The sequence below is a fragment of the Saccoglossus kowalevskii genome, chromosome 3 (assembly GCF_978046115.1).
Source record: "Saccoglossus kowalevskii chromosome 3, keSacKowa6.1, whole genome shotgun sequence".
In the NCBI taxonomy this organism is placed as follows: Eukaryota; Metazoa; Hemichordata; class Enteropneusta; family Harrimaniidae; genus Saccoglossus; species Saccoglossus kowalevskii.
The window spans coordinates 33,498,702-33,524,966 of NC_140643.1; the positions used below are offsets into that span (position 1 = coordinate 33,498,702).

The 26,265-nt window shown below is 34.4% G+C and overlaps 2 protein-coding genes across 5 annotated transcripts; one reads left to right on the forward strand and one right to left on the reverse strand.

Moving 5' to 3' along the window:
• The first annotated feature begins 418 nt into the window (after window positions 1–418).
• On the forward strand, window positions 419–14,933 carry LOC100366526 (uncharacterized). 3 transcript variants are annotated; one of them, XM_085497088.1, is made up of 17 exons: window positions 419–724; window positions 1,540–1,611; window positions 1,927–2,507; window positions 2,879–3,079; window positions 6,109–6,171; window positions 6,270–6,379; window positions 6,763–6,870; window positions 7,456–7,549; window positions 8,089–8,219; window positions 9,227–9,313; window positions 9,756–9,871; window positions 11,011–11,089; window positions 11,566–11,655; window positions 11,741–11,845; window positions 12,085–12,243; window positions 12,522–12,583; window positions 14,446–14,933. In XM_085497088.1, exons 3-17 carry the CDS (start codon window positions 1,943–1,945, stop codon window positions 14,513–14,515), a joined length of 2,040 nt encoding a protein of 679 aa, XP_085353214.1. In that variant the 5' UTR covers window positions 419–724; window positions 1,540–1,611; window positions 1,927–1,942; the 3' UTR covers window positions 14,516–14,933. The 3 variants fall into 3 exon arrangements, with proteins under 3 accessions (XP_085353214.1, XP_085353213.1, XP_085353217.1); XM_085497087.1 differs by lacking the exon at window positions 1,540–1,611; XM_085497091.1 differs by lacking the exons at window positions 1,540–1,611; window positions 12,522–12,583; window positions 14,446–14,933 and having other exon boundaries at window positions 12,085–12,495.
• A 601-nt stretch (window positions 14,934–15,534) lies between these two features.
• On the reverse strand, window positions 15,535–25,047 carry LOC100366675 (dynamin-1-like protein). Of its 2 annotated transcripts, XM_085497085.1 has the most exons (17): window positions 24,778–25,047; window positions 23,497–23,554; window positions 22,970–23,050; window positions 21,830–21,954; window positions 21,416–21,502; window positions 20,750–20,912; window positions 20,224–20,304; window positions 19,882–20,054; window positions 19,562–19,776; window positions 18,709–18,829; window positions 18,366–18,602; window positions 17,763–17,933; window positions 17,488–17,529; window positions 17,074–17,232; window positions 16,873–16,933; window positions 16,534–16,745; window positions 15,535–16,253 (listed from the first exon to the last, which is right to left on the reverse strand). In XM_085497085.1, the coding sequence occupies exons 1-17, from the start codon at window positions 24,877–24,879 to the stop codon at window positions 16,197–16,199; spliced, it is 2,145 nt and encodes a 714-aa protein (XP_085353211.1). In that variant the 5' UTR covers window positions 24,880–25,047; the 3' UTR covers window positions 15,535–16,196. The 2 variants fall into 2 exon arrangements, with proteins under 2 accessions (XP_085353211.1, XP_085353212.1); XM_085497086.1 differs by lacking the exon at window positions 17,488–17,529.
• Window positions 25,048–26,265: the final 1,218 nt, after the last annotated feature.

The window sequence follows — 26,265 nt, forward strand, 5'->3', positions numbered from 1 at the left end:
TTATTTAAGGGTACAACTTTAGCTAGCCCTGCGTAAACACTGCCGGCCGCCCAGGGGCATTCGAATTGGAGCGGCCAAACATGACCTTTTAAACAAAATACTCGAGGGGATTCCTCAGAATTCTGAACCTCACATACGATGTGCTAATGTGCTTTTATTATATCATTTTTAAATTCTGTTATTCTCGATTTTAATAACCCTAAACATGAGTCCCTCAACACGAGGGACTGTGATCATTTAGTTGCCAATGTAAAGTAAACACAAACCACTTCCAAACTCAGTATATATTCTGCCAGATTCTTCTGGAATCCAAAGAAATACAACTACATATAAAATAAAGGATAGAATGGCGAAGTTTGGGTATGTAGCAACGCAGTTCGACGTCGTTGATGTTTTTTAAGGCGCGCCCTCACAGGTACCTGGGGGATGCCATTCCAATGTCCATTCGGGCAAGTCAACGACATCGACCGGAGTTCATGTATGTTTACGTCTGTTGTCAGGTATTGAATACACGATACTACGGTGTCGTGTTTAACAGTTATACGGACACAATGTCCTGAGTGTGACGATTTTACAGATTATCTTACTTCTACGTTGAAACAAGACTAATTTTGGGCTGGAAATTCGAATTTTCCCAAAATTCCCTGCGGACAGACACCGCTGTCGTCCGTTTCTCTAAATGTAAGACCTGGACTTCATTTACAGTAGGATCGACGTCTGTCTGGTGAGTTCAGTGTCTATAATATGTGTATAACTCAATGACTGTGTTGCGATAGAAGTCAGGGCTGACAGTATTTCATAAAAGCTGTGTTTACGTATTCCTAATCCTATGTCTGTTCAGAGCGTTTTAGTGTACGCACTAACGCAGTACGCAGAGTAGGCTCAACCACAGTCCTCAACAACCGGTTGTTGAGTAACTGTGGTTTAGCTAAACTATGTTAGTCAACTGATAGTGTTGTAGTTCGCGTGTCAACAATACTGCTGGAATGCGTTGTGTTATACTACACACTATGGTACAGCTGTACTAAACAACGTTAAAATACGTAAATTAAAAAAAAAATGAAAGACAGTGTTTTGTTACGATTTGTATAGACTCCCCTGACTGTTACACTAAGTCTAGTCTATAGAACGACAACACCGAGTAATGTGTTATGTGTGGATTACAGTGTGTATTTGCTTCAGATTACAGTGACCCCGGGATACTAGTAATCAGTTTTGTACAATTCAGAGAGCCATGTTCTAACTTGTGGAAATCATAGAATTTCACATTTTTAGGAGATATTTCTCACACTTTTTTCTCAATCTTATAAAAGCTGCAGAAATAAATCTCTGAATGTAAGAGTGCAAATAGCGCTTTGGGTGAGGTAGAATTATGTGTGAATTTCTTACTCACATTACGTCATTTGATATTGATCATAGTATATATTCTGTAAGTATTATCAAATCTATATATATAATATCAAATCAGAGGATGTCTTACAAAAGTAGTTTTTGTATGATGTACATGTGTGAAAGATTCACTCCCACTTACATCCCCAGGGCCAGGTATGTGATTGCGCAGCTCATATGTGAAGGAGTCTGTGAACTTACCAGAATTTTAAAATTAAAAAGGTAATATTTATGGTGTTGATTACAAGGTAATTCATCATATTTATACATAAACAAAAACATTATTACACACAATTTTTTGGTGATAAAATGGACAAAGTGCATGCAACTTAAATGACTTGAGTGAATTATTTATTAAGTGCTGTGTATTTACATGGTTCATTCCCAGGGGTCCATACTTTCAAAGAACAAATACTATTTTTCAATAAATCACAGTCTGCGCATTCTAAATTATCACTCACAATTATTAGGGTAAAGGTAAAGCATTGACTTTATAAAGTATGGACCATTTCAATCTATCTCTTATTTCCTACTCAGGTGATACATTAAAGTCATGGCATCCACTGGAAAAAAATCACCATCTGTCAGTTGGCTTGATATGATTGATGAAAATAAAAGAGAAACACAACTGACACCAGAAGAGGAAGCCCAGCTGATAGCTGATTATACTAAGGAAAAAGTAGAAAAGGGATTTAGATTTCTGAAACCAAGTTCCAGATGTTCGCATACACATCACAGTGGTGATGGTGGAGAATCAATAAAGACATCACCAAAGAGAATACGAAGACTTGTAAGAAAAGAACAAACTAACACCTTAGATGAACCAGTCAAACCTCCTTTGATTAATATTGAATGTGCGAGTCCTAGAGAAGAAAAGAAGGAAGATAAAATATTGGTCACACCAAAATCAATATCAACCCATGTCAGACCATGGAGTAGTGGTGGGGAAAGGAGAAGAACAGACAAAAAGAAATCACCGAAACAACGACCAAAGTCGGCTCACCCAGCAAGGGGTGATGAACTAGTTAGACCATGGTCTGTGACTGAACTTGTTGATGATAAAGCTTTAGTTTTGAAAGGGGAGACTCAAGTTGATGAAACTATAAGTCAAACAATAGGTATGTGTTACTTGCTGTTTGGTCTTAGTCAGTTAAATCAAACTAGGCACATATAGTACTAAATTAAACTAAGTAAACCTAATTATTAACTAAAACCACATACAAATCCTGATGCTGGTTGATAGAATAATTGTATGCCGACAAATTGAAATAAAATGAGCTTGAATAAGTAGAATAATTTTACTCTGCACAATGTACTCAATGTAATGTCTAGTTCATTTGAATGGTACCTATACATGCTATCTGCATATGCTAGATTCTTTTTTATTTAATCCAATATTTGTTACATTGATTATAATAATCAGTAAAGGTTGTTTGTTGACATTTTCTAGTAGAGTTATACACTGCTCCTATTTGCTTTGTTTTAACAGTACAAGATGATGAATATGTTCCTTCATCTGAGGCTAAATGGGTGTGGTCTCCTGACACCCCATCAGATTTACAAGATGAAGAGTCTAATTCAGAAGAAACATCACCTGCAAGAAAAGTACAATCATTTCAGGAGTGGCTAGAGGGCCCATCTGTTAATGATGAAGATTATGATACAGATTTGGAAGATGATTTTCCAAAACGTAAATATATTTTGATTTATTTCGGAATAATCTTCTACAACTACTAGTATATTTACAACTATACTAAGGTGTTCAGTATAGACACCACACCAACACCACCAATAGGTGATTTTCCGTACAATTGCGAGATCTCGCGAGATGCATGAAAGACGCGCGTCGAACGTCTGCCGCAAAAATCGAACGATTTGATTTTGAACTAGAATTTCTTTATTTCGTAGCTTACATTGACCGGCCGATCTTCGACAGAGGAATATTGCTTCCGAATACCCTTACTTAATCGAAATTGCCTATCATCAAATGTGGACAGCACATTATTAAGCATGGAAATGTCCCCGAAATACTTTCGCGCTTGTCGAATCCCACGCGATGTTTGACGCGACTATGACGCTATGACCTTTGTTTGTCCTGTTTTTACGTTCGATTTTATGCATAACGCGTAATTCTCGCAGTGAACGGAAAATGGTCTATTGTTTTGGGTTATAAAATTGTTTTTGACTGATTCCAACCATGTTGTAACATGCCCTTTTTGCTGACATTTGATCTGTATATTCAAACCTATTATAATGGCTTTGTTGAGTGTCCTACCCACTTGTGTGGATATTCTTAGCTATTGAAAGCCCCTGACAGAGCCTCTATTTGCTTAGAAACAAAACAGGTATTGCATGTGTGTACTTTGAAAGTTGTGCATGTAGTGCTGTAATTGACATGAAACAAATATGAAATCTGGGATTCTGAATAGTTGCTAAAAAATGACTTATGTGGTGTCACAGTGGAGGAAACTATATCTTTCATCTAGTACGTACATCAAATGTCAGGTCTCATAACAGTGTGCAAATATAGTGCTTTCCAGAATTTTAGTGACCAATGCCTGAATATGAATTTAGAAATTTGTTTTAACACATAGACTAAGTCACTGCAGCTTGGGGTGCATTTAGGTAATGAAGGTTTACTAAAGTCATGTAGCCATGCCTCAAGTCAAGTAAACATGCACAAGTGAAACATTTTTACATTGACATGATTAGCCTGGCCAGCTGACTTCTAGCAGAGGGCAATAACTATCAACAATAAATTATAGCTAACTACTGGCAGAATGCAGTAACAGTCAACAGAACACAGTAACAGCTAGCAGATTACAGTAATTATCAGTTAGCAGAATGCAGTAACAGTTAACAGAACACAGTAACAGCTAGCAGATTACAGTAATTATCAGTTAGCAGAATGCAGTAACAGTTAACAGAACACAGTAACAGCTAGCAGATTACAGTAATTATCAGTTAGCAGAATGCAGTAACAGTTAACAGAACACAGTAACAGCTAGCAGATTACAGTAATTATCAGTTAGCAGAATGCAGTAACAGTTAACAGAACACAGTAACAGCTAGCAGATTACAGTAATTATCAGTTAGCAGAATGCAGTAACAGTTAACAGAACACAGTAACAGCTAGCAGATTACAGTAATTATCAGTTAGCAGAATGCAGTAACAGTTAACAGAACACAGTAACAGCTAGCAGATTACAGTAATTATCAGTTAGCAGAATGCAGTAACAGTTAACAGAACACAGTAACAGCTAGCAGATTACAGTAATTATCAGTTAGCAGAATGCAGTAACAGTTAACAGAACACAGTAACAGCTAGCAGATTACAGTAATTATCAGTTAGCAGAATGCAGTAACAGTCAACAAAACACAGTAACAGCTAGCAGATTACAGTAATTATCAATACTGTAACTGATTGAATACTGTAACTATAGCAGAATACAGTAATGTGTTATCTAGCAAAATGCAGTAACTGTCAGCTAGTATCGGTAATTAAATAACAGATATGAAAATTTAATGCCAAACTAAGGTCTGCTAATGACATTTGAATCACAATGCTAGCTGTGAATCCATTATCAACTTTATCCTGACAGATAGACATCTGACATCTGTCTTTTGATGAGCCATAATTTAAATTAGTTATGGGTCTGATGAAAGCACTCAGATTGGTCGGTTGATTGATCTATCAAACAAAACATCAGAAATTAGAAGTCACAATGATGAATGAAAATTATCCTGATGTTGACATACTAGTAGTAGACATTTGTATAACACAATCAAAGAACTGATCAATGTTTTACTGAGTGTGTTTTAACTGGTATAAACTTGTTAGGGATTGTCCAAAATATGTTGAAATATTTGAGTAAGTGCAAATGTTAATCTTCTTATAACTTAGATAGAGTTCCACTTGGTTTAACCACTAAAAAACAAAATATAAATAAGCCCACCATAGTATTAAAATATGATAAAAGTTGCATATTAAGTTAACTAATCGCATATGGACAGAAAAATAAATGGGCATGATCTGAACTTGGTCCCATAACTGAGGTGACACAGAGGAAATAGGAAGCTGAATAAAAAAAAAAATTACCAGTAAAATAGCAGTTTATATTGGAAAACAGCTCCCATATTGGATTCTAAGTTGAACGAGTGTTGTAAGAATTGTTTTCTTAACATTACTGGTATGTTTTGGGGTTTAATATATTGGTCAACCAATACTAATACATTTTGATGAGTTGATGTGTTTGAGTGAGGTGTAAAAATGGACAATTGAATAGAGATGACAAATTTAACATAAAAAAACTGTTTAATTTTCTTCAGTGAAACACACTGAATGGCAGATATGACTCTATTTCCATTATGGCTGAACTAGCAATTCATTGCATTTTCTTTTGCCATTCTGTACAAATATCGTGCACAATGTGTGTTTTGTACTGTAGAGTACAAAACGTGTTGGTTAGTGTCAAATCGAACAGACATGCTTTTTTCGAGGTACAGAGAATTAAACCACTTCGCAGTGTCAGGCCTAGATTAAGAATAGTTCAGTGCAACAGCTGGCATGTTAAAAATTTGGTTTGAGGCCACTTTTGGAAATTATCATGGGAACTGTTTTAATAATCCTGGTTTAAACTAAACAAAATTAGTTTAACATAGATTTGATTCAATTTTCGTGATATGAATGTTAATTTAATATTTACTTGCTTCTTTCAGCACCTGAATTGGAGTATGACCCTAGTGGTAAAAATATCTATTTACAAGAGTGTGAGAAACAAGGTAAGGTATAATATTATATTATTACGTCAATGGTAACATAGTTATGTAAATGATTATATTCAGCTGATGTGTTAATTTCTACATTTCTTTCCATATAGGTGTGATTCCAGTTTCTTATATCATAAGGCATCTGAGAGACACAGAGGTCTGTATGAGACATCATTATCTTGGAAAGAAAGGAACTAAACCATTAGCTCAAGCTATCAGGGTGGGTATTATTTTATTATTATTAATGCCTATCATCCCTCCTGTGACATAGGCCACTAACAAGATTTCTCCAACCAGGCGGGTCCTGTGCCAGAAGCTCCACTTCCCTCCAGGTATAGCCCAACCAACGGACATCAGCCTCTAGGTCCCGCCGCCAGGTATTTCTTGGACGCCCCGTTTCCTTTTGCCCTGTGTCTTCCAGCTGAGTGCCGACCTTGTGATGTTTTGGGTTGGTTTTCAAAGGGTGTGTCCTAGACATCGCCAGCGTCTCTGTAGTATTCCCTGTTCTGTGGGTATTATAGTTGTTTCTTAACATTCATCTAAAAGAACATGTTTTACAGTATTTAAGAGCTTTTGTTGAATTATTGATTTATTTCTATCTAGGATAACACATTTATTGAAGTTTTAGACTTGGCAGATAATCACCTTGAACCTGAAGGGGCAGTTGCCATAGCAACCATGTTGAAAGAAAACTGCTTCATAGTTAAATTGGTGAGTGGCTTTATTTAAGTATAATATATACTGTAAAATGCCTAATTTTCACAGGGTTTAAATTTTGCTGATTTACCATTTCTGGCATATTCAGTGGGTTTTAAATTCACGATTTTATCATTTAGATAATGTGTTCTATGCTAAATTTTACATATTCACTGGGTTTTAATTTAGCGCATTTTTCAGTCAGCAAAATAAGCAAGATTAAAACCCAGTGAATAATTAACCCTTTTACAGTAAGTAAGTATATGAGTATAATGTGAGGTAGTGAAAATTCCTGATCAAAACCTACTTTTCTGCAGTTTGCCTGTGTGTGACAGTTACAGTATATATGTAATTTTCATTTACTGTATTTGCTCTATTTGAAGCACATCTTTAGTAGAAGCACCTGCAAACCAACAGTGTCATTTATTGTATACTGGAATATTAAAGTATGATTTATTATTATCATATACCGTACATATCTCTGTCAATTGTGTAAGTGTATGCGCTATTAATAGAGGAAATATGGTATTCTTTTCATAATTGCTCTAAGAACCTATTCTGGAAAAACATGATAACTTTCTAAATCCCTTTATTTTGCAGGACATTTCTGAGAATACAGTTGGCGCTATAGGAGCAGGTGCTATATCATCTATGCTAGAAATTAACTATACCTTAAAAACCTTGATTCTGAGATGTAAGTACAAGCCAAAATTTTGGGTAGATAGTTATTTTACATTAATTGGTATAAGTAGATATTGGATGCTATTGTACATTTTGTGAGGCAGACCCCCCCCCCCCTCCCCAAGTGTAGCGTGAAACAGTTTGTGTATGCATCCTCATTTCATAAAACCTCATGATGAATACACCTCTGTTAAATACTTTGTCTTTTGTGCTGAACTTATATTTCTATATCTGGTAATACTGCCACCAATGGTCAACTTGAAGAAAATGCCATCCCATGATCTCTCTACCTCAAAAAATATATATTTGAAAATTAAAAAACAAGCAAGTGCATCTATAGTGCAAATCTGAATGTATTTTGTTATTTTGATAGAAATAGATTCATGAAAAGAAAATACATATGAATGAATCTTCAGACAACAACTAGAACAACTAAGGAATGTATTATTCATGCACATTTTCTTGTGTTAGAAAATAATCAATAAAACATGTAACTAAACTTTCAAAGTCAGCAAAATGTTTCTTTATTTATGAACTTATTTTTGTTGACAGCCACCCACCTGAAAGATTCTGATGCCCAACTTCTGTCAAGTGCACTAAAAAACAACTCTACTCTGTTAGAGCTAGATCTTTGTCACAATGATTTAGGTGATCTGGCTGGTATGTACTTAGCCTCAGGTTTGGTGAGTAACTATGTGTGATATATTTACTATTTTTATAACTGAATCTTTAAATTTTAAGAAAATAGTTATAATACGTTTATTGACACAACACTTACTTCAGAAAGTACAGCAGTAAGATCACTAAAAATCTACATTTATAAAAGTTAAAGACAAACTAAAGAAAACAAAACCTAAAAAATAAACAAACTACAAATATTAAAGGCATATACATACAAGCATAGGTAAAAAAATCAAATGGTAATAATAAAATCTCAAATAAGTACATATCCATAGAAATGAGTACATAGTAGTAGTAGTGGTAGAAAGTACTATATATTCACTGTATTAGAAGTACATCACCAATAGAAGCACACATGTATAAGATAATTTTAGCTGTCTTTATTATACCGACCCATACTGAATTTACAAATAGGGGCATGCACTTTTTATAAAACAACAATATATGTAAGTACTCAAGCCAAGTGGGTTGTAAATCCTCTCACATATTTTTTTGACGTCTTCTCGTCAGCCAAAATCCAAACCCTACCATATTCACTGAAGTGTCAGGTGATACACCCATCCATTTCTTTGTAAACTTAGAATTGTAACTCCATGACTCATTAAAATATACCAAAATCACAAATATGATTAGATATCACATGCAAAACTTCAAAATGTTAAATATTTTATTCAATGATTGTATTTGTCTCCACTTGGCCAGTATATCACTGATTTTCTTCCAAATTTGGGAGTTAAGGCTACAATTATTTCACCTACCCGGGTACTATATAACTAAAGCTATTAGTCATTGCACTGTTGTACAATGTTCCCAGCTTGCTACTCATGCTGAATATACTAGCATCAATAACCATTAACAGGATAAATGTGATCATGAATTGCACAGATATCAATGATATACATGTACATAATTTATACTACTACTAATAATTGTATCTACCTTTTGTACACTATAGTAAACCTGTAGTTTTTTCAACATTTAACTCAGCTATGTTCATGTTTCTACACAGGCAGAAAACAATTCACTAGCAAAGTTGAATTTGAGTTGGAATGCAATTCGCGGCAAAGGAAGTGTAGCATTGTTCAATGCTCTCAAGGTACGTTAGACATATAGAGCTCATCATCTGCGTATGGTTATCATGCTAAAATATTCATTTATGCTGAAAATATTGATTGAGCATTCCACATTGTTAGAACTGTCATGCTGATTTGTGTGTTTGTTTGCTGCACCATGCTGTGATTTATTTTAATAGCACATGCTTGTCAATTATGCCTGTTTAACAGTGCATGTGGACAGTATTTACAGTCCACACAGGTACACATCAATCCATAGTATACTGTGATATCCAGGGTACATTAATCAGTCAGGCAGAACACAATACCCCCTTTAAATGGCAATTGCTTTCCCAATGATATTCAGTGTTTTAAAACAGTATGTATCGGTACACCCCTCCCCCTCACAGATTTGTGTGTTTGTCCTTTGAACTGCATGAATAGTGTTTCCTGTGTTTAGCATGATTTCATTTCCTGCATGTCTAGGCTAATTCCATTCTGGAAATCCTGGATCTTTCATGGAATGGAATATCACTTCCTGGTTGTCAAGCACTTGGCAGAGCACTTAAAGTAAACACTACACTCAGAATATTGGATATGAGGTAATTCAAATCAATGTCCTATATTATTGTTAATATCTCGCTGTAAATGGCAATATCAGCTTTTTTCAACTATGAGTGGGTGGTGGTCGTAATAATAATGTCGATAATTATAAATTCGAGAAAACACTTAGCCCTAATACTCACAAAATATTTCCAATAATATATTTAATTGTCACTATCTAAATAAGATTTCAATGAAAGAAAATCTGTATTTTTCTTTAAAATCGTAGTCTTGCTTGATTTTTCAAAGTAAACTTGGTCCTTTTGATGGTCAAATTTTAATCAACAGGTTTCATTGTAATTACATTGTATATCTTAACACAGCTGTAGTAATACAGTTATATCAATTTAGAAAACAAAATATAAATTCTTTGTATTTTTGAAAATAATTACCAAATGACAAAAATTGGTAGTCTTTGTGTAGTCTAACTGTAAAATCTGTATTAGATGCTGCGGCTTCTATTAAAATGGTACATTGCAACAGTGGGGATGTTGCTTCTATTAGAGCATCTACACATATGGAAACTGGTGAAAGAATGGGTGCAACCAGAGGTACATTACTTGGGGTTTGCAACGCGCATAGTACTGTATGGTGACATCATGTCAAGATCCCATTCAAGTCTCATCTCGTAGATAGCGAAACTGATGCTACGACCTTCTGACATGACAAAGACGGTTTGTAATAAAACAATATACCACATGTATTACCACATTCATAGTGAAAAAATGTAATACATAAAAAATGTACAAAAAATATAGTTATCGTAATCCGTCATATCGTGAGCAGCTATTTTGATCCACCTGGACATCCCAGTAACCTAGTTACCTCGGGCATGCGCATTCGAATTTTTCTAAGTTGGAACGCTTATGCGAGAGCGAGATTGGAACGGGATCTTGGTATCATGTCACCGTAGTTGCAAACCCCAAGTAATGTACCTCTGGTGCAACTTATATTAGGGATGCGACTTCTAATACAGATTTAACGATAATTATGAGTTCTCATTGGGTTTCTGGAATGTGATTTGACAATTTTTTAAACCAAGATATGTTATTAAATCAATATCTTCATTAATTTTACACAGCTTTTCTTAATGACTGTTAATAAACCTGCAAACACAAATTATTTCATATTATTTCAGTAATAACCACATAACTCCTGAAGCAGCCAAGAAACTTGTAATTGGGCTGAAGAAAAACATTGGATTAGAAGCTTTCTTGGTAAGATAAGGATCAGTTCTGCTCACCCAATAACATCAAGGCAAATAGGTGTCTTATTTTTCCTGTAGGCTGTTGCATCATGGGAATTTCTGGAATTTTATTGATTTTGGTTTGTGTAAATTTCTTTTACCCATTGTAGTAATTTCTATTTACAATATTACTGAATCAAATTTGTTACTGATTATTCTTCAGAATTCGAAATAAAAGTATTTTTTTTTATAAAAAAGAACTACCAGAATCATTACACACATATGCGATGTTATTAATTCATAAGCATCATTCAATCAGATGTAGTAAATGGTCTGCTAAAAAGCTGTGATTTTCAATCTCTGAAAATTATTTCTTGTACACCAAGAAGCAATTGTGAGCATATGATTTCATTAATTTGTACCACATTGAGTGATAGCTTGAATAAAATGGTCAAGTGTAGGGAATCACAGGGAATATTATTGATGTTTATTTACTTGTCTTCACAGGTTGGTATGAATCCCCTGGGTGAAGAAGGAATTATGACATTATTGGTTCCATTGTATAAACATTCTACACTTAGAATTTTCAGCTTACAGGTAAAGAACCAAATTCATAAAACCATTAAAGTTAATCTAAAAGACTATTGATCGAGAAATAAGCATCTGTGCTTGGTTTTCACAGGGTCTGACAGTTTCTACAGGAATACAAGCCAAAATAGAGGACCTTATGGATATCAAGGATCTTTACATCCTGCATTCTGGTGTGGGTGGATACCGCAGACAAAGGGTAGGTTTTATACATCATGCATCAACATTGCGACTTTCTAACAGTTTTCTCATTGTGTTACTTTTTCAATCCATCTTCACATTAATTCTTTCAAACATTTTTTTTTTCTTCCCATGTAATTTGTATCTGGTAAATTTATTCTATTAAGTCTGTTGAAGAAAAAGGATCCTTTTATGTGTATGCGAGTGTATTGCCTTTCCATTCTAACATACTTTTTCATGGGTTTTTATTGCAATCAGATCTCATGTAGCACAATCAGTATGGTGGAGCAGTTTATCAATGAGAACCAACTCCATGCTTTAGATGGATTCACACAGCGAGACTTAGATCGAACTGGATACATATCATTTGGGGATGTTCTAGAAGTACTTTATGAGCTTGGTTTGAAGATCAGTGAGGTAAGAATTGAATTATGCAGCAGGGTTCAAAGTTGTTCTGTTCACTGATTAACATTTTGGAACCAGATAATAAATATTCGGTCTCAGTATGCTGAGTGTGCATCTTTTCAAATGTGTTCACACATTGTATCATGGGACATTTTTACTGGTACATGTATGTGGGTATTTAGCTTACTGGTTTCCAAGTTGACAAAAAAAACATTGTAATATGACCCACAATTACTTATTCGATCTACATTTAAAAAAAAAAAATATGTTTATTTGGTGAACCTTTTCAGGAACAAGTGAAAAAAATTCAAACACATGTTATGTTGCAGAGAAGATCAAAAGTTAATTACAGGCAAGTTAAAGATTACATTTTTAGTCCCCTGTCGGACACAGTCTGAAAATGGGGACTTATGGATTGACCTCTGTGCTTCCATGTGTCTGTGCATCTGTGTGTGCATCCGGACCTATATCAAAGACATGCCTGGACCAATACATTCAAACTTCACACATATAAATATACACATCAATTTGTTCCACATTCTGATTCAAAATGGCGGCCATTTTTGTGCTAAAAAATCATCAAATATCAGGCATTTCTGTTCAAACTTGGTACATACATTAGACATTGTGGGTTCCTGATGCACATCATTTTATTTTTCAGATCGGATTTAAAATGGCTGACTGATTATGTTCAAATTTTATATATTCATAATGTCATAGATATACAGATGTATTGGTTTGAAGATCTGATTTAAAATGGCCGAATGGTGGTTATTTTTGTGCTAAAGAATCATCAAATATCAAGCATTTCTGGTTGGATTTTGTTCAAACTTGTACATACATTGGACATTATGGGTTCGTGATGCAAATCATTTTATTTTTCAGATTAGATTCAAAATGGCTGACTGGTGGCCATTTTGTTTTAATGAGTACGCTTCTAGAGCCATATCTCCGATATGCTTTGACTGATTATGTTGAAATTTTATATATTCATTATGTTATAGATATATAGATGCATTCAAAATGGCTGATTTTGTTTTAATTGATGCTTTTTCAGATCAATATCTTTCAATATGAACTCAAGTACTCGTTTGACGATCAGATACAAGATGTCAATAATTTTAATGTTAACAAGCCATGCATGCCACAGTCCCCGTTAGTTATCAAATTTAAGATATATAGTTTTGTTTATAGTAATATAGCTGGAATATAACCATGTCAGGAATATGATTTTTTAACATTAAAATGATTGACATTTGTATCTGATCGTCAAACAAGTACTTGTCCATATTGAGAGATATTGCTCTGAAACAGCATTCAAAATCAGCCATACATGTATATATATAACATGATGTATAACGAATATATAAAATTTGAATATAATCAGTCAAAGCATTTAAGAGATATGGCTCTAAAAGCCCAATAATTAAAACAAAATGGCCGCCGGACAGCCATTTTGAATCCGATCTGAAAAATAAATGATGTGCATCAGAGACCTGTAATGTCTAATATATGTACCAAGTTTTAACGAAATCCATCCATAAATGCCAGAAATGCTTGATATTTGATGTTTTTTAGCACAAAAATGGCCACCATTTGGCAATTTTGAATAGAATCGTCAAACCAATATATCTGTATCAATGACATGATGTATAATGAATATTTAAAATTTGAACATAATCAGTGAAAGCAAGTCAGAGATATGGCACAAGAACCACATTCATTAATACAAAATGGCCGCCATTCCGCCATCTTGAATCAGATCGTGAAACAAAATGATGTGCATCAAGGTCCTATAATGTCTAATGTATATACCAACTTTGCACAAAATCCATCTGTAAACAGCAGAGAAATGTTTGATTTTGATGATTTTTTAGCACAAAAATGGCCGCCATTCGGCCATCTTGAATCAGATCGTGAAACAAATTGACGTGCATATGTATAATATCATGTATGATATATGTGTGAAGTTTGATTGTGATCGTGTCCAGGCATTTCTAAGATATAGGTCCGGACGCACGCACGCACGTCAAAACATAAGTCCCAGTTTTCAGACTGCGTCCGAACGGGGACTAAAAAAGCATAATCATATTCCTGACATGTTTATATTCCAACTATATATCTTAAATTCAATACTAACGGGGACTGTGCCATGCATGGCTTGTTCTAGATGACATTTATCTTTGATGCTTGTACAACATTCTTTCAAAACAGGGCACTGATTGGTGGATTCTCCTGCCTGAAGTCTGGTATTCATTCTGAACCCGAACCAGCAGAATACTGAGAACATACCCATTGTGTTATGTACGCCCCTCTCTATATGCCGATATGAGTGATTTATGTTTTCTCTTCAGCTTACTTATGCAATGTGTCTCAGTGGTTACCTAGAAACATATCAGTTTCCATTCTTCTGATGAAAATTCTACAATTGGACTTGGATTTTTTTTATCAGTCATCAAATCAATTCCCTTCACCTGTTCAACTTTATATGGATCATCTTTGCATTAAGCCATGGATTGGATTTCATACTGGCTATGAATGTGAAACATAGAAATTCTATTAGAATGAATGTTGGGGATATAGAAGTTACCAGTATCTGTCTGAGTCTAAATGGCTTTCTTGTATTATCTTGCAGAATTTAAATTATTTTTAATTGTATAAATGTATGATGGATAAAATATTGTGCTGACATGGCATGCTTATATTTATTTGTGAGTGTCCATGTAAAGATTTTCCATGCAGGGTCATTTCATTATAGACAATATCTTTGTCATTCAATCTCACAAGACAGACCTTGATATTCTCTGATCTTCAAGACACCAAATAATTTTATGTACATAAATGGTATTTTATTCTTTATAATTTTCAAGATTTGAGAACTAAATACATCAACAATGATCTATTTTACTTTTATGGAGAATCCAATAAATTCTATGTTGTGTATAAAACAGCATGCTAGTAGTCTCTGCAATTAAAGCATGCTGAGCCTACCTTGCCATTACTTGCATAACACAAGGGAAAACTGATCTTTCTTGGTGAGGTATACTTGCATAACACAAGGGGAAAACTGATCTTTCTTGGTGAGGTATACTTGTTTCAATGCTGACTACCTAGTTTTGATTTGGAATGGGAGATCTGAAAGTGTGTTTACAAGACGCTGTCCACCACTAAGGCATGTACGGTACCCATTCTAACCTGTTTATTAAATTAATTACCTATAAAGTGATATTGATGGTAAGTATAAATAATAAAAGTTCTGGTTCAGTCTTGGATGGTAAATGTATCAAAACTACACACGCAATGTTAATGGGGGGAATATTTGAGTTTAATTTTCAATTTAAGTTCATTTTAAAATTTATGTTATAATTTTCAAACCAAATATCGATAGCAAGATTTCTAAATTTATACATTCTGTTTATAAATGCGGCAGTGCTACTGTACAAGGGTAATTTGACCTTTAACCCAGTCAGTGTGTTAAGACAAAAAAATGACTACAAAACTGCATTTGACGATGAAAGTCAGATTTGAAAAGAACTTTTTTTTTTTTATAGTTTTAACCCTTTTTATACTAGATAATAAGATATTGCACATTCATTCACTGTAGCTTATTTAAAAAGTATATCAATGCAAATCATTTCAAAGAGGTGAAGTGAATGTATGGCAAACTACAACTCTGAAATAGATAGTGTAAACATCTGACACAGAAATGCATGTAGAAAACTAACCAATTACAGTATATGGATGCTAGATGTGTAACTCGGAATACACTATACACAATTTGTTCCAAATCCACATCTCTATTGTCATGACACTTGTAGGACACCTGGGATTAAATGTACACACATGGGACCTACATAGAACTATTTCACCAAGACAGGGAAAGATACACTATTAAAATCAATAAGTGACAGTACATGCATCATGAAATTTTGTGTATAATACAAATGAGAAGCCAATGACGTCTGCTACCAAAGATGGGTTTCACGAATTTCACTGATTATTTGACTTGCTTTCTGAAGAGCCTACAAGATTAAAAAAGGAAAGAAAAGTATATTTCACTTTTTTGTTGTATCATATTACATATAGAGGCAGATATACCAAAATAACAATATACGTTCAATATCCCATAATTTGCATGGTTTTATGTGACAAAATATTGAATACAATTAAATGTTTACTTTATCCCACAAATATATGTAAATATCATGTAAATAAATTAGTACACCAGTTTTAGTAAACTGAAATAATAACAGATGCATGATGGGAACAGAAAAATGGAAACTGCATGTAGTTACAACTTACTCTAAGCATTTCGGCAGCTTCTTTCCTCCTCATTGCCATTTGTTCAGATTCAGTTAACAATTCATCTATATATTCTTGTTTATACAACTGACCAACCAATTCACTCTGTAAATTATCTTTGACGTGATTGACTAGAAAGTGCATCACTGCCTTCGGTATACTGTCTTGAATATTCTTACGCACGATTAGAAAGTAGGACCTGATGAGACGCTCTGAAACACAAATTTCATTCACAGATTATGACAATTTGGCTACAATTTAAATCGGAGCTGCAATATATGCAACTGAAGACTGTATAACTTATCCGTCACGAAGCATGTGTTACTGTTAGATACTTACGAATAACATCACAATCTCTGTGTTCTCTTGATGATAATTTCCTATTTGTTGGAACACTTGGCTAGATAAAATAAAAGTAATGATATTACTAAGTACTGTGTTAACATAGAGAGCCACAAAGTGGAATGTAAATTGAAATGGCATATTCGATAAATACTAGTTATTAAAACATGGGAAGTGTATTTATAACATGAGACTTACGATGTCTGGTAACAAATTAACTGACTGTTGTTTGGTTTTTCGTGGGCTGTTATTTTCAGATGTAGCTGGAGTTACATTGAGGCTCTCTTGACTATCACTTCGGCCTGACATGAACCTACTCAATGGCCATGAACTGCTGCCCTCAGTTGGTGGATTGGCCTAGAACCCACAAATCAGATTATTCCATACAAATTTATAGATATATACAGGAGATGAAAACAGAAAGCCTTTTTTAAGATGTGTGGAGAGGATTTCATTAACACATCTGGTTTCTTTTCCCCCATTGGAATACATGTGGAAGCTTTCAGTCACTGGCCGCTAATAGAGGCAAGTGACACATGTGTCAAAAAATAGCCACCAACTAAGCTTGACTGTATGAATGTTTAAGACTGAACAATACATGAAAGCACATACCTCAACATGATGAGGAGATGATACTCTATCAGCTAATGATAACTTAAGACACAGTACATGGGAGGAAAAGGAAATTTAAGACGTGTTAAATAAACATCAAGCCAAGTTAATGCAGTACAAATCATGGATAGATAAGTCATGCATGCAGAGACATTTATCAGAATATTTGACATGTATGAACAATGGTGAGCACAAACACAACATTGAAACATGCACAATTACGTTTATGACATGCAGAGACAAGATGAATTAAATAATTTGGCAACTATTCTTACCCTTCCTTTGGATACCACCTCTTTGATGTCTACACCATTATTCTGGGTTTTGTTTTTGATTTTCCTATCCATTTCGTTGTTCTGTATTAGTGCGGATATTAGACTGGCATCCGCAAAGTCAGGGTGCTTTGTGTTAATATACGCTAATTCTATTCCAACTAAATTCTCCACCTATGAAACAAAAACATGTGCATTACAAGATAGTTGCATTTGTGTGATCAGATTACCTAATGGCTAGGATTGTTTTTGCGAAAGGAACAGAAAACAAGCAGTCTGTCAGCTGAGATATCATTAGAAAATGAATAAATCTGAAAGAGGTCTATCTGAGGTACCTATATGTATAATATCAAAGCAATCAGACATGTGGTTCTTAACAAGAAGTCGAAAATGTATCTTTTTACCAAAAACAGCAAAAATATTCATCAGAGTTAGAGAATTGAAGATATCATCATGAAATGAACAAATCTGAGATAGGTCCACCTGTAATACCTATATGTATATCATATCAAAGCAATCGGACTTGTGTTTTTCAACAAGAAGTTGAAAACATCACTTTTTACTAATAGTAAGCAGACATAATATGGTATTGAATTAGTTTCTTACCATGGCGTTAGTTGGCGCTAAACGCTTTCTGAGTAGTGAGGTCACCACTTCCACAATCTTATCATGCAATTTAGGAAATCTAAGTAACTCTTGCGTCCCACAGTGTTGTACAATCCTCTGCATCTCCTCATGTACTAATTCCACACACCGCAGACTGGGTTCTTCAAGTCTTCTGATCTGTCTTTTCACCAACAGTTCAAATGACACTTCAGGGATAAACAATGCTGGTCTTGGGCCCTGTGAAGCAAAATATTGTGTGAAAACGAGGAAAGAGATATGTATAATATAGCAATATCTGACTTGCCTAACTGAACGGAATACAGAAATGCAGTTGAACACTCACTGTAGCATTTCTTATTGCTGTTAAGATATCTAAATCTGTAAGTCCACCCAGTGCATTTATAGAATCTAATGTACGTCCAAATGTCTCATGGAAGATATAACAGATTCTCGCACCACCACACCTGAAAGGCAATGCACATACAGTATAGTGAACTTTATATGGTAGGAATAGTGTCTTGTTAGAGATAACTCTACAACAGAATATAATGGCACACATTTTATTAGAACTTTGTCGACAAGTATTGATTCAAGTATAAACCTCAAAATTCTTAATTTGGAGTCAAGGTCAAGCCATGCCCAAGAGTTTGACTCAATACTTGTATCAATTGATGGTAAACGTAGTAAAAATGATGATGTTCCTGTTGAGGGTTCAAATACTTTTTGCATTTCTCTTCACTGTGGCCGCGAATTTGTTAAGTACTAGTACATCAAGCCAGCAATATCAAAAAGTAATTGACTGACAATACAGCTGTGTTGTCTGTGTTAGTATTTTCAATCACTTAGCTGCTATAGCTAGTTTTAAAACATATTCAATGCCACAGTAATTGGCATTTTTCATCTAAAATTGTGTTACAAGGGATAAGGGATAAGGGCTCAAGGTGCACCAGTGAAAGATTGAAGAACATATTAAACTTTTAAAAGTCACAATTATAACAAAATGTTTATGAAATAACAGAATGAATAAAGTGTTTTAGGCAGTCAAATCAAAGCAATTGATTAACAAATATGTCATATATATACTCTCCGCTGTCTACTGTGTCCTAGTGTTTTACTTTTCACATTTCAAACATTAATTTATTTCAAATTTTATGCAGTAAAGTCATTTTTGAACATTGAGTAAATAATTCACTCACAATTCTGATGTTTCAATATTCTTAGCAGTTCCTTCAATGGTAGCGTAGTATCCAGCAGCAAACCTGGTGATTATCTGCAGAAGCATTTGACTTCTGTCGTCATGGTTTTCAACAGGCTCGCCAAACGACAGTAACAGCTGTTGGAACTGCGATGCCATCACATTGACCCTGGTCTTTAATTCTGGTAAGCAGTCTCTGATGTGGTGCATCAAAAGCTATGTAAAGCAGAACAATACCCATTATTAGACAGTCTAACTTTAACCAATATAGAAGATTATTCAGCTCATTGTTTATAAATACTGTAACATGATGAAACCTACCCTATTCAGTGTTTTTGCAAGGTATGGTGTACCGTTTCTACTGGCTAATGCTGGATACTTTCTCTGTAAAAATGCTGCTTCATCTTTAACAGATTCTTGGATAGGTTTCTTATTATTGATATCCATCTGACTTCTGTTGATTACACCAATAATACCTAGTTTTACTGGAATCACTAGAAAATAAATAACAAGCAGGTATGAAAACTTGGAAAAAATTAATAATATTTTCATCATGAAACCAGGGTATAAAGCTTATGGGTGAAAGAGATTTCTTTGTTTCTTTGGAAGTTATCGTGGAGAAATCTCTGAATGGTAGTTAAGCAGTGAAAGCTGAATGCCTACCTCTGCCACATATAATTTCCACAGCATCAGTACCAGCATCCATTAAATCCAGTTTGGTTATAACTGCCAATGTTCTACGACCTAGGGTAAACAAAACTTACTTCATAACAATTTGCAATGCGAATACTCACTTGTAATACTGTAAAATACTTTATTTTCGCTGGAATTAATTTTCGCTGAAAAGACTTTTTATGTGTGTTATATGGAATTTATTTTCACCAATTTTTGGCGAGTTGAATGTAAAAGATAGGAAAAAAGGTATATTCGCTGGATTTTATTTTCACCGAGTCATTCCTTCAGCGAAAATTAATTCTAAGCGAAAATAAAGTATTCCACAGTACTATGAAAGCGGTAAAACTGAAAAACTTCCGCAATCAGCTGTGTATTCGTACACAGCACTGAACTGTCAAAATGTCAGCTGGATAACGAAATAACTAAATGTAAATTTAGCAATGCCTTTATACATTGTATATTACAGCATACTCTCAGTTAAATCACATGAAGTTTAAATAAGTTGTTAACATACCATCTTCGTCAACTTCCCTTGATAATTTGATTGCCTCTGATGTAGCCATATCAGTATTGGCAGCAGTCACAGATAATATTATGGAATTTGGGTTATTTATATAATTCACAACAAGTTCTTTGATTTGAACTTCAATGTCAGGTGGTTGGTCACCCACAGGGACCTGCAATGATAATATCAAAACTTTATATTGATATATCAAATCATAGTCTTTCAGAACTATTGTGCTTATTAACCATCAGAGTGCTTCATAACCATATTTTTTCCTATATATCCCCCAAAATTTTGACCAAGACCTGTATCCAATAGGAAATTATGTTCAAACAAATTGTAGACTAATAAAAAATACAAATTTACAAACTGTTGCACCACTGGCAATAAGCTTGGCTTTGAAGGGTAATAGTGATTTGTAGTACATGTATTTGTATACAAACTGTACGTAAATATTACATGTATTCCTAAGTTGATACTTCAATAAACCATAGACCCTCTAATAGAGGGTCTATGAATAAACACTCAACATAAATCACTAGATTGTATATTGTTGTATAATATTCTGTATTCAACATAGGGTAAAAGCAGAAATTTCATAAGCATTCTAGCATGACAAATATCACACAGGATACTCCTACTCGTCAGTAGAGTGGATTTCAAAAACAGACTTACCTTGGTTAAGCCTGGTAAATCAACCAATGTTAAATTAAGAACATGTGGTGAATATATTTTAAGACTGATTGGTTCAGCAGAGATTCCCTGAAAAGAATGAAATGCATGCAATAAAGGTGAGAATTCCTCATGTAATGCACATTTAGCATAATAACTATGTCACAGTTTGGTGGTGACAGTGTTCCAACAGGTTGGACAGACACACAAAACAAATAGCTAGTGTATAGAGTTGCAAAGATTGATATGGTGATGGCATGTCTGAGAGCATACTTCGTGAAAATACATGTATATGTAATAGCTTAGGTCACACTCTTTTTGTTTTCTCTGTAATAAGTAAGATTATTTCAAATTCATTTATGGAGTATGTCTTCTTTTACTTCTCTGTCAGTGATGTGCCAAATAAATTTCTCTCACCTTGTTGGTACCAGATATTCTTTCAGTTTCTCTTTCAATTTCATCTCTTATCTCATCAAAATCGACATAGATTTTGTTTTTTGTATGAAGGAATTTTCCCCACTCTTCTGATCCTGCTGGAACATCTACAACCAAGTAGATTTAATTTGCATGTAAATGTAATATCAAACTATTAGAAGGTCTTACAGCAAGTCTCAGAAATATTAGGGCAGCCAATTTGCAAACTCGCTAGCGAATTGGCTAACTGCTTGGGTTTTGACTAAACAGTTGGCTTTCGAATATCGTTGGCGGCGTCTATTGGTCACACCAACTCTGGGAGAATCTATATAACAGTTGGGGACAGTCTTACAGTTGGATGGCGATTTCGCTTTTAAATATACCAGAGAAAGTGTTGTATGTTCTTCATGTAATGAGGTGTTCGTATACTAGTACACGGGATTGCCCACACAAAAACAACGAATAAGGTCGATTTTTTAGCGATTGGCTTTATGCTACCCTAAGAGATCGTTTGGATGTGAAAGTTTGTTATTTTCTCCCTGATTTGTAGGAAACTGTTTTTCAACTTGACTCTATATTTAGTTTCATACAGTGTTCACAATGGCTACCCCATATAGTAAATATCGATAGATTAATCGCATTTATCATAATATCACTTTATACAAGCTGACTGGCCATTTTCAGGCTGACCTGGAAAACTCCTTGTTACATTATCATGCCTTGTGTAACAAAGCAAATCGTTCGGGGGAATTCAGCCAAGTATCAGGCTACATAAAAGCATTCTATGTCCCCTAATGCATAAAGACTCGCCCAAAGTGGATTTGCCCACAAATCGATGCCAGCAAGATTTGAAAGCCAACTGTTTAGTTAAAACTAAAGCAGTTAGCCAATTTGCTAATGAGTCTGAGACTTGCTGTATGATTCAAAACAGTTCATAAAATTTGTAAGATAAATCATAATACAAGCTGGCTTGAACTTTATGGAGACGATCAATTAGTCAGTCATTGGGAAAATACAGATGTTCCCCATATGATTGACATACATGTGTATACTAAAACAGCTTGGTGAAGTTTGGCATTGAAACTAGGTTCAGACATGTGTATAATAATTTTCAGTTTTACAAATATAAACCAGTTGGTTTACCTTCCTCTCCTATTTTCCTGTCTTCAGGATCAATGTGTACTAGCTGCAGAACAAGAGGTCTTCTTGTCACAATACCACTACCTAACAATATGAAATCACAACAGTGAGATTTGAGACAAGAAGAATTGAACTGTATCATTGAAACTCAAAGATGCGAACCAAGTGCTAACCATCAGACTACCAGTAATGGTGTACAGTATATTTGATTTATTGGATGTAAAACATATAAAACCTGCACAAGATTTATTAATATGTTAAGTAATGAAGAAGTAGATAATTGGAGAAGCAAAGTTCTAAAATTCTATTGTCTCAAGATAACACAATTACCGTAGTTAAGTGCAACAAATGTTTTGCGCATAATATTTTCTGATGAACAATTTGATGATTTGCAAAAGTGCTATAGGAATAATTTTCCATCATGAATGGTATTTGAGGCAGACTAACAGTTTAAGCAGCAACATTTAAAAAAAATAATGTTTGATACTTCTATTAAATGAGCCGAATCAATCAGTATACAATGTACATACCTCTCGGAAGAAAGTCTCTTCCAACAAGATTCTCCAACACTGAACTCTTTCCACTACTCTGTAAATGCAAAACAAGAATAAACTTAAATTGTCAAATTTTTTAACTTTCACTACTACTACTCCAATTTTTATTTTTTACAATTTTCCACTTCATCATCATAGTACCGGTAGTCTCAATTTTTTCTAAAACCACGCCATTAAATATTTTTTGTTTTGTTTTAGCATTTCTGAAGATATGTCACCAGTTTAAAACAGTTGCGTTCTCCTAGTGGTGAAAAAAATTAATGTAGAGTATCGATACATAACTTGTATGACTATTTTGTGTCTTTTACATACTAAGGCGTATTTGAAACAAAAATTATCATTAAACTGTAAGACTGTCGCCGGTTGGCTCTATACGTTGAATGCTTATTTCAGTTTCAAATACTCTGGAAAAGTGTTCCAGGTTCTTCATGTAATGAACTGCTTATATACATGTACTTGAAATTTTTCCACACAAAACAGCCTCCACAAAAAGAACAAATTCAACCCAAACAATGAATCTTTTGGCTGTGAAAGCTCTGTATTTTTTTCACTGATTTGTGAGAATCTTAAAAACCTGTTTCTCAACTTGTCTCCATTGTCGGCTTCAAGCCATATTCATGATGGCTGGCCCCATATAGTAAATAACAGTAAATTAATCACATTCATTTATTTTATTATTTGTGACACCACCTAGTAAACACTGCATTGAATCAATATCAAACACACCAGTATCACACATGTGGACTTTAGGAGTTAACATTAAAAACATATCATAATTATACACAACATGGAAATCATGAAAGAGTTTAAAAAGTAATGGTACACAAATGTGTCATCATTCTCAGCTCATATACGACAATGGACAATAAAAAAAAGATCATGTCTATTTTTAGTATGCAATAAATTCGCAGTTGATTGATCAAGTTGTAAACAAATAACCATTTCTTCAATTTTTTAAATATTGAAAATATGTATGAATAAATTATTCTCTACAATTATTCTTGGCAGTAACGGCCAAAACCCAGAATTTCCCGGGATGGGACCCATTTTTGAACGTCAGTGCAAAGATCAGATGACAACTTCCTATTATCTTGATTCATAAATTCCATTGGCATTGCAATATCGGTGACCAACAGAGAGAATATTTTGATCATGAATATCACAACTTCAAGAACTAAGTATCATGACCGCAGCGTGTTACTGACAATTTCCGATAGTGCATACGAGTTTATTTTTTGTTCCAAGAAGGGACCTTACCTGAGCGCCGACCACGATGATCTGTGGTAATTGTATACTGTCTGAGCCTACTGTGTTAAACACGTCTTGCAACTTGTTTATAACAGGTATCAGCGCCTCCATTTCGGTGGCCTGTAGCCGAACTCGTAATTCAATTTACTGTTTCTTCGGAATCGATATGCCAGTTCGACAAGCTCGGTTCGACTGCAACTTACCCAACTAAAATGGCGAACCGAACAGAACTGAATGCGCATGTTGAACAACCTTTGACATCATGCCGGTTGGCAACCTTTGACCTAGACGTCATAAGTATAGGGATACCTGGATTAACAACATTATTTTATTGATATAACCCTATCTTTAATACAAAAAATAATTGAAAGCGTTTCATATAAAAAGGCGACTCATATTTCATCATAATTATATAAATAATGTTAAATCTAGAATTCTATGTTTAATGAATTTGTAAAATTAATCTGTTAGGTCCTGTGATTGCCTGAAGTGTTACTTTTCGACAGCGCAGCCTAGCCTGTTTGTTTTAATTAAATTTGCGCCAATTAAACGTTTTGACAATTTTTTCAGAGGACAGACATCGCGTTTTAAATGAAGTTGAATTAGCGAGTTTGCAAAGTTATCGCGTACAATGTTTTCCAAAATATTGACGAGGAGTCTATTTGTGAAAATAGTTCTGAATGGTGTCTATTGTTTGCATTTGTGTGAAGCTATTGTCCGTCTATTAAGGTCGTCGGAATGACATTTTCCGGCAACGCAACTAAAGTGACCCGTTACAATGATCTCTCCTTGGTTACACACGCATACTGGAAGTGGGTTAACTTGCAGTTATTATTAATGTCTACATACAGGTGAGGCTTTTTCTTTTCAATTCTGCTGATTTTTTAAAAAAACAAGCTGGCGTTTAGTTTAGTTTTTTATTTCGTCAGCGTAGTTGTTAAATATTTCCCCCAACTTGAACGAATAGTAGTTAACTGTAGCATAGACATTAAAAAAGTCTCAGGACTGTACTAAATGCAAAGATTTAAAAAAAAAATACAGGTAAAAAAATATATATATATATTTGGTTGGAAACTCCCGGAATCTTTACTCATTTGAAATCTGGGTAGGGAACTTGAGGAAATTGGTCAATTGTATACTTTTTTACACACTTTTTTGACAGCATGTCTGAACATTAGTTCATTTCACAATACGATTTTTTTTTTGTTTATTTTTTTTTCTTACTTTATTGAGCCTGTGGATTTTTTGTTTTTGATTGCAGCCCCAGATTTCAGCCAACATCATGATCTTTTTTTTTTCTTAAATCCTCCAGCTCCCACTTAATTGGGTTCCCCCTTACAGTACAAGTAGTAAATCATTTCTTAAAGCACTACAGTCATCGCTCTGTATTGTGTTCAATGTGGCAACCATATAGGTTATACAATGTTTGTAAAATATATTGCTTGTTTTTACGATGTCTGTAGCGCTTGAATAAAGATGCAATACTTCTCTTCACAA

Excerpts from the sequence above, each read along its gene's own strand:
- LOC100366526 (XM_085497088.1), top strand. The coding sequence starts at position 1,943 with ATGGCATCCACTGGAAAAAAATCACCATCTGTCAGTTGGCTTGATATG. Across the intron at positions 3,080-6,108 it reads GGAAGATGATTTTCCAAAAC|CACCTGAATTGGAGTATGAC; the intron begins GTAAATATATTT and ends TGCTTCTTTCAG. Across the intron at positions 7,550-8,088 it reads AAAAACCTTGATTCTGAGAT|CCACCCACCTGAAAGATTCT; the intron begins GTAAGTACAAGC and ends TTTTGTTGACAG.
- LOC100366675 (XM_085497085.1), bottom strand. The coding sequence starts at position 24,879 with ATGGAGGCGCTGATACCTGTTATAAACAAGTTGCAAGACGTGTTTAAC. Across the intron at positions 21,955-22,969 it reads CAGGAAAATAGGAGAGGAAG|ATGTTCCAGCAGGATCAGAA; the intron begins GTAAACCAACTG and ends ACTTGGTTGTAG. Across the intron at positions 18,830-19,561 it reads AATATTGAAACATCAGAATT|GTGTGGTGGTGCGAGAATCT; the intron begins GTGAGTGAATTA and ends ATTGCCTTTCAG.